This window comes from Elephantulus edwardii, unplaced genomic scaffold (assembly GCF_000299155.1).
Source record: "Elephantulus edwardii isolate Elephantulus edwardi_28Jun2011 unplaced genomic scaffold, EleEdw1.0 scaffold00427, whole genome shotgun sequence".
Taxonomy (NCBI): Eukaryota; Metazoa; Chordata; class Mammalia; order Macroscelidea; family Macroscelididae; genus Elephantulus; species Elephantulus edwardii.
In genome coordinates this window covers 464,464-473,456 of record NW_006400177.1, presented here as the reverse complement: position 1 = coordinate 473,456, position 8,993 = coordinate 464,464, and the positions used below count along the sequence as shown (strand labels likewise).

At 46.1% G+C, this 8,993-nt stretch overlaps 1 protein-coding gene across 1 annotated transcript in view; it reads right to left on the bottom strand.

The window, feature by feature from the left end:
- The window catches only part of UBA5 (ubiquitin-like modifier activating enzyme 5), a 17,824-nt gene that overhangs the window by 8,555 nt on the left and 276 nt on the right, over positions 1–8,993 (bottom strand). The window contains exons 2-7 of the mRNA XM_006902546.1: positions 4,583–4,631; positions 4,386–4,475; positions 2,977–3,086; positions 1,953–2,039; positions 625–709; positions 91–195 (exon numbers count right to left, since the gene is read on the bottom strand). Of these exons, the coding sequence (XP_006902608.1) occupies positions 91–195; positions 625–709; positions 1,953–2,039; positions 2,977–3,086; positions 4,386–4,475; positions 4,583–4,631 (526 nt within the window). The remainder of the gene's footprint in view (positions 1–90; positions 196–624; positions 710–1,952; positions 2,040–2,976; positions 3,087–4,385; positions 4,476–4,582; positions 4,632–8,993) is intronic.

Sequence of the window (8,993 nt, the reverse complement as noted above, 5' to 3'; positions counted from 1 at the left end):
AACGGTGTGTACAGTGAGAGCCCACAGTGAATGGTGTTTTCTACAGAGTCAGGGCCTAACAGTGAGAGAGCCAGAGTGAACGGTGCATACCGCAAAGCAAGCTGACTCCCCGGGGATGATGAGTTGGATGTGACCCGAAACAGCGTTCTCACTGACTCCAGATTCCATCCACGTCTGTCCGAGTTCATTACAAGCCTGAGAACACAGACGAGTGTCATTTAACAGATTACTCCAACAAAAAAAATTATGGCTTTAACTAAATGAATTAACAAGCTCTTTAAAAATTCATTTTCAGAATGAAAGAGGACATTTCTAATAATGGAGTCCCCTTCACAACGGAAGAACTGACAACAGCCAACCAGTGTGAAGATTTATAGTTAATAAGAACCAGGGTCTGTTCATGGTTTCAATGTGTTAGTGTAAAACCCAATTCTAAAATTATTCAGCAACAGAAAACACCAAGATGTCAATTAAAAATTTACTGAACCAAAGTTCCATTTTATTTTGGAGAAACCACACATGTAAAGGTTTACACTCACAGCTATTTTTAGGATCTAAAACACTGATGGACAGCGTAGGGGAACAGACACGCCAGGAGTGTTGCCTGGTGGAGCAGGTACTCACTGTGTTTATTGCCATCCGTGCTTCAAAATTATCCACACAGCTAAGAACCAGGTCCACAGGCTTCCCCTCCTCGAGCCCACCATTACTAGGCAAAGAGAAGAAACCTTAGTTAAAAATGATCACGAGACAACACGAGTTCATTCTATATTTATTGTTAGGACTTTATGTTTCACTGAATGTGTGTTTTTTAGGTGCCATCAAGCCAAATGTCACTATGAACAACAGATCTGAACCTTCCTCTCCCCTACACCATCCTTTATTGATACAATTATAACAAAAGGGAAAAGGGTTAAAATCTGTTTATGTAAGTTACTGTCACCTATCAGAAGCTGCGCTGCAATCCCAAAGGCACACAGTTCGAGGTCACCAGCTGCTACATGGAGAAGGATGGGCAATCTCCTCTCGTGCAATTAACTGCCTCTGAAAACCCGACGAAGGTCAGTTCCGACTCGACATTACAACAATAACTGTCACCTCACACCTTTCACAGACTTTGTTCATTCTTCAATGTAAACGTAATAAACACTCACTGATTCTTTAGCAACACAGAATTACCTTATGACCTCAGCAATCACATTCTTAGGTATATCCTCAAAAGAATAGAAATCAAGAATTCAGAAAGACAACTCCTGTGCCTCATGCTCACGGCAGCACTCTTAACTGCAGCCACAACGTGGAAACTACCTAAATGACCAGCAGCAGATGGACGGGCAAACACGTGGTATTCACACACGGACACTGCTTGGCCGTGGAGAGAAGCGCAGTCCTGATACAGCTACAACAGAGATGAGCGCTGGAAACGTGACACATGAAACGAGCCAGCAGTTAGATAAGCCCTCTTGTAGGGCCTACCCATAACACCCCAAAGCTGATTAGCGATTACTAGGAGGACCTTCCTGTCAAGTAAAGGGAGCTTCCTGCTGAAGAGGAACAGTGTTTCTGTTAAAGATGAGAAAATGTTCAGACTCACAGCGATGCTGGTGCTTAGGATGGACTAATCAATCCCACTAAACACGTGCAAAAAATGTTCAGCCTGCAAAAATGGTGTTTTAAAAGACAGCTAAAGAAAGCCATTCGTTTTGCCAGTCCGAAGTATAAAAATTAATTTTCATAGAGAAATATAATCAGTAACAAAGGACCTTACTTGAGATCCCTTGTTAAATCATTATTTTATTGGGGGTGTTTTGAGAATTATTGTATTGAACTAACAGAGAGAAATGTCACCAAAACCCACTTATAGAAACAGAAAAATATCTTTCTATCAACTCTGTCATCAGAAGTTCTTCTAATATTAATAATTGTTTAACAAAATTTCACCCATACTTTACCTTATTCTATCCATGAAATGTTGGAAGTTTTCCACTGTGGTGATGTTGTAGTTGTGTACTTCAAAAAGAACATCAGGATTAATGTTCCTAGGAGGGAAGGGGGCTGATTATAAAAAGGTCCAGTAAGAACTGAACAGGAAAAGCAAGAAGGGAAACAGCTGAAAGAGTAGGAGCAGGCAGAGGTTTAAGAAGGACCCGCCACTGGATGAAAACCAGAAGTTGTGCCCTTGGACTCTCCAAGGTCCCTGAAGGACTAGGTTCCAGGGTGTGCAGAGGATAGCTCAGAAGAGCATTTCCACCCAACCTGATCCGTTCACACGCAGGGGAGTGAGTGCAGCCCCAGAAAGGACCAGCTGCAGTCCTCACCCACCCAGTCTGAGGACGCTGGAGGACAGACACCTGCAACTGCAACTGGACACATGCAGCCAGTCTGATCTCAATCACATCTGCATCTGTTTCTGCATGACTAACAACGGTGTTTATGTTTGAAATAGCTGGAGGAAGAACTCCAAGTGGTATCCAGGCTGAGTTAGTGCACATTCTGACTTCCCACTCCAGGAACTGTCATGGGCACATGGTTTGTTTGCACACTGTCTACGTGTGCTTTCACACTCTGAGGACACAGGAGACAAAGAGGCAGAAACCAAATGCCCCACAAATGCTGAACTACCACTTCATCAAATGCAGGTAAAGTTTGCCAGCACATGCTGATAAGGTAAGAGAACCTATGTCTAACTGAAACCTAAATTTATAGAAAGAAAAATTTAGGTCTGCTTAGGGAACTCTGGTGGCCTAATGTCAAGAAGCTGCACTGCAATCCCGAAAGCACATGGTTCAAGTCCACCAGCTGCTCCGTGGGAGGATAGGCAGTCTCTTCCCACGTGATTAACTGCCTCTGAAAATCCGCCAGTGGGTCAGCTATGAGTCAGTTCCGACTCGATGGTACACAACGACAAGTTGTTAATTCATGCCCTAATATACAAAGGAAGACTTCATTCAGTATGGTCTCTATGTGCCCACTTACCTCAGAGTGTGTTCTGCTGCTTGCACTTTACTTAATCCTGCTTGGTGAGGTTGGAAGAAAAGTCTATTCATATTGGCCAGTTCCACTTTGTCATAGTCAAACAGCAGCAACTAAAATAAAAACAGTGGCATTCTAATGCAAAAATTACCAAAAAACCAACCAAACAAAAATAACGAAGAATAAACGACGGGACTTAACATTTGAGAGGTTTAACAATAAAATACCACCTAAGGTTTGTTGTCGTTATAGTGTACCATCCAGTCCAAACTGACTCACAGAATCCAAAACAAGTCCTAAGAGTCTGAAGCAACCCTTGGCCGACCCTCGAGTGGCTTTTTGGAGGCTGTAAATCGCAGAGGAAGAGACTGCCCATCTTGCTCCGACAGAGCAGCTGGTGGATTCGAGTTACTTGCCTTTGAGTGGGCAGCACATCTCCTTACGACTAAGTCACCAGAGCTCTCTAGCTAACGTCAGGGAGATGTAAATCTAAACAACCGGCTATTGTCTCATGCCATGATAGCTGCTGTAACAGCAAAGCTCAAAGAGGCAGCTAACCACGGTGCAATTACTGCGAAAAACAATCTGGCCTTTCCTTAGAAAGCTGGGAACAGAAATATTATTTGATCTGACAACCCTACTGCTAGGTACATATCACAAAGAAATAAATGCTACAGCACAAACAGATGAATGCACACCCACATTCACGGCAGCATTTTTACAGCAGCGAAGAGATAGGAACAACCTATGTGTTCATCACTGGATGAACAGATCAACAAATGGTCTAGCCACATGATGCAGTGCTATGGAACACTAAAAACAACGACGATTTCACAGAACAAAGCTGCACCTCGAAGACATTATGCTGAGTGAAATAAGTCACCCACAAAAGGACCACTGCTGTAAAAAGCTGAGGAAATGTTTACACACAGACAGAACCATTCTGGGCGGTTACCAAGGACAGAGAAGGGAAATTGATGGGAATAAAAAATAACAGATAACAGGCACACATGAAGATGGGTGAAAGGAAAGTATCAAGTTAGGGGATGATCAGTTCACCATCACTAAAGAAAGGGAAGACACAGAGAGGTACAGAAAGATTGATGGACATGAGACTCACAGGCAGGGAGCAGGAAGAGTGCAAGTACCCACCAATGGGGACCACCAGGGCTACTTCATTCTGTATAAACCCCTAGGCACTTCTGAACACAAGCTGGTCATTTTTTTTTACACTATCAGTGTCCATTTGGGTGGGGATGGGCCTCAACCCATCAGATAGAAAGCAGTGTATGAATAAAAACATTCCAAATCAATAAACCATTAGTATATAGAAAATACTCCTCTAATCTGTACCTGATTTCGTTCAGGAGTGAAAGGCGCCCTACATGAGAGGCAGAGACAAATGCTTTTACCTTACCAATGCCACATCTTGTGAGCATTTCAGCAGTCACACTGCCAACTCCACCAACACCGACGACGGCAACAGCAAAAGTGCGAATTTTCTGCAAAATACAATGTTATGTCATGCTGATTAGTACTCTCATCCGACGTCAAAAGAAAGTATTCTAAATTTAAATCCTCTTTAAAAACTTGGAAAGGTTTGTCATACCTCATAATCGTTTACAATTCCCATTCGTTTCAATGCCATCAGGCGGCTGAAAGAAAAGGTTTTAAAAATTTCTTTAGTTCATAGTGAAATAGCTAGACATACATAAGCACGGGCTATAAATATCAACACTCAATGGAGAAAAACTGAAAAGGGAACCTGAATTGTCATCTGCCAACTCTATTTCATGTCCTTAAATGAACTGTTAGCTGCATATTAGTATCACCTGGGAAGTTTTAAAACCAACAATGCCTGAAGCAGCACCATGTTTCTTAAAGTGCCTTTGAGGTTTTAATGGGAAGTTGGAAAAGTTAATGTTGTGTCTACATGAGAAGTGTAAAACGCCAGCCTTCCCCAGGCTTTCTCTTGGCAGTCACTGTTTGAACTCGGGTCTCCAGCACCAGAGGACGCTGGCTCCAGTGACTTCTGCCCCTCAGGACCATCTCTGCAGGCACAGCTCATTCTGCTGCATTGTGCTTTACTGTGCTTTGAAGACAGTGAGCATCTTGCAGCTTGAAGGTCTGTGATGACACTTGCTGTGCAGGTTTCCCAGCCCATGTCTCACAGAACATGTTCACTGAGCACTTCGGCATCACATCTTGCCAAGTTGTACGCTAGTTTAAGCTTTCTGTATACTATTCTGTGGGAGAACGATGGGCAGTTATTTCCCATGCAAGCTACTGCCTCTGAAAACCAGCTGGATGGTACCCAACACACATAACTTTTTTCTACACTAGGAAGCCAGTGGTCATAAGCTCAATTTACTTGGACATTCCCAGTTCTGTGGGGTCTGTGGGACTGAATGCCCAGTATCTGAGGGGTGACATTTCCTGCCCTGTGGGATCTATAGAGAAGAACACACAGTACCTGAGGTGCAACATTCTCTGCCCTGTGGAGTCTCTGGGACTGAATGCCAATGTGAGGTCTGTAGAGATGAACACACAGTATCTGACGTGTAACATTCCCCACACTGCGGGGTCTGTAAGACTGAACACAGGCTCTGAGGTGTGACATTTCCTGACCTGGGGGAGTCTGTGGGACTGAACCCACAAGCTCTGGTGCTGCAGTCTGCAAGGCTGTACTACTAACTCAAAAGACATGCTTCTCCTACAACCAGGAGAGAACAAAATAGATGAATGGGACCCTCTAAGAATCAAATCCCTATGCACATCAGAATTAACAGGAAACTCACAGATGGAGGAAAATATTTGACAATGACAAACCTGACAAGGAGCGCATATCTAAAATTTACAGAAGACTCCAGCACCTCAACAAGAAAAAGGTAAACAACCCAACTGCAAAATGGGCACAGGATTTGAACAGACACTTCACCAAAGACAACATTCTGATGGCCAAACACATGGAAAAAGGTTTCAAATTCCTAGCTAACAGAAAAATGTAAATCAAAACATGTATGAGGTTGTCCTCTCACCCCAGGAACAACAGCATAGTTTAAAAGGCCAGCAAACAACAAATGCTGGTGAGGTTATAGAGATTGGAATTCTGTTGGTGGGAGTGTAAATTGGTGCAAGCACTATGGAAGGCAGTCTGGCACTTTCTCAAAAAGTTGGAACAGAAATACCTTTTGATCCAGTAATTCCACTACTGTGAAGATACCCTAAAGAAACCAGAGTCACAACTCAAACAGATATATGCTCACCCTGTTAACTGCTGCATTACTCACAACAACAAAGTAATGGAAGCAACCCAAATGTCCATTAAGAAACTAATGGATAGAAAACTATGATACATTCACTCAATGGAATACTACACAGCAACGAAGAACAATGAACCTGTAAAATAATATACAACATGTGGGAGCCTGGAGGACACTACAGCCTTGGCTACGCTTGGAACCAACAGGCTGGCAATGACTTTGATATGACAGATATTTCCCACAGCTCAACTCTCATTGCCTGTGGACAATGGCAGGTCAGGCTGCTACCTCAGCCTTGTCTGGCAGGCACTCCATGCTTGCTTTGTATGCCCTGTGTCTGTCATAAGAAAGGCTCAGGAAGTGACAGAGCACATCGTAAGCAGCCTGAGGTGAAAAGGGGCTCAATAAACACTTGCCAAATAAAGGAACAACTCAAAACTTAATTATATTTAATATAAACAGAATTTATTCATTTTCCCATATACCTGTGAATCTTTCTGAGTGTGAATTGCCATCTCCTGCTCAGCAATTTTAATTAAGTTACCCGGTATAAACTGAACAGAAGATACAGAATGCTTCAGTTTGAGTTCTGAAAGCTTTGTCGTGATTAGTACAGTGTCACTGGCTCCAATCCCAGTAATATCTAAAGCACGACTAAAGCTGACTATAAAGAAAAGCCCATGTTTTTTCCTTCTTTGAATGAAAATTGTAAAGCCAACTAGTAAGGAGCTGTGCTGTCAAGCCGCATTTGAATCCCCCAGCTGCTCCACAGGAGAAAGACGGGCAATCTCCTCCTGTCTGATTTATAGCCTCTGAAAATTCAGTGGCTAGGGCCCAATTCCGACTCAAGAGTACATAACAACAATAATATTTGTAAAATTTAAAAATGCTAAAAACGTGTTAAATGGAAATTTTCATTTCATTCTGATTAGAGATGTCAACTCGCATTTATTCAAGCTCTAAAAATGTGGAGTCCCTAACTCTTCATACCCCAGGTCCAGCTGTGAATCCCACCGCGGTGTTACACGTTACCAGCAACAAACCTTTTCTTGGATCAAAACCCCGATACTCTTTAAAAGTACAAAAACATCTCTCCCGCATTACCTGTTTTAAAACTATCCCGTTTTTAGCTACACCATCTACTAGTTTATTAACTGTAACTGAAGGCATTCATTCACATACGTGTTCTGGAAAAAGACTAATGCTGTCCAGGCTCTAGAACTTACTGAGAGCTGTGTGACTTGGATGAGTCCCCGCCGTCCCCTAAACCTCAACCTTCCTCACCTATAAAATGAGGATAATATAACAGGTGCTGAAGTGTGCTGCTGAGTTGGAATCAATCCACAGCTAATCCCACGGGAGAAGACTGCCACTCTTCTCCCACTGAGCTGCTGGTGGATTTGAACTATGTGCCTTTGGGAGTGCAGCGCAGCTTCTTCCCACTAGGCCACCAGAGAGAGTGGGGAGCAGAAACAGACACTGCTCCGAGAGTTGTCATGAGGGGCCATGACGTCAGAACCGACCCACAGGTGGCCCTCAGCAAGCTTCAGAGGCTGTAAACTGCACAGAAGACTGTTCATCCTTCTTCCCTGAGCAGCTGGGAGATTCAAACCACTGGTTGTGGGGTTGGCAATACGACTCCTTCTCACGAAGCCGCCTCTGCAAGGTGCTCCAAACGCTTGGCACACTGTGAGGTCTTTAGTGAGTGGAAAGGTTCTGGAGAAGGCCAACTGTGTGCTGACCGGGGGCGCGACACCCGCAGATGTTCAGAGTCCTCACAACACATGACATCCACCGGCTGCTCCTGCCAGGCGACTAACCGCCTCTGAAACACTGGAGGGTCGGCAAGAAGTCAGCACACAGCCTACCACCACCAGGCTGAGACAGCACCATAACGTCCACTTCACAGAGAACTTGGAGCAAAGCAAAAATCAAGCTGGTCCAGCTGAGAGGGTCCTGAGAAAGCTGAGCTAACACTGCTGAGTGGCGGTGCTGGACAACGTCCTGAACGTCCATGCCCTGGACGCCAAGAGGACAGACATGTCCGTCCTGGAGAAGGGGCAGCGCCTTCGAGGCAAGGGCGGTGGCACACGGTCTCATACTCGTCAGGCATATGTCAGAGAAGAGACTCATGCCTGCAGAAGGCCATCATGCGGGGGGGTGGAGGGTCAGACTCGGCAGTGTAGGAGGACATCACCCTGGGGGGTGGAGGGTCCGAGAGAGGCCTTCCAGCAGAGGGAGGGACGCAGTGGCTGCATGGACATACGGATGGCGGCCGGACAGACCCCGGTGCGCATGCTGTTCACAGGGGGTCATCCTGACAGCACGAGGCAGGGGCCCGGGCCTGTGGGTCCCGCCCGCCGGCCTCGGGGTGAGCCTGCGGCCACCCAGCGCGCACACGGCTGGCCCCGGGCCTCGCTGTCCCCACGCGGGAGCGGCAGCGGGTGGATTCGAACCCTCGGCAGCACAGCGCCTCCCCCGCGGCTCCGGGGTCCCCGCGCCGCCCCACGTTCCGCGCTAACGCCGCGATGGCATGACCGGGGGGTGTTGGGGTCCCCACGCTCGACTCAGCACACCGCCAAGTCCCCCAACACGCGCTTCCAGGCTCCGTCGTGGGGAACCACGCACGAGGTCGCATCCGGCCAGTCCTCGGACCGGCGACTGCAGACACGCACCCGCGGGCCACGCGCGGAGCCAGCTGGCCTGACCAGCACTGAGACCCGGTCCCCGGACGACGGCAGTCCGCGCGCCCCCGCC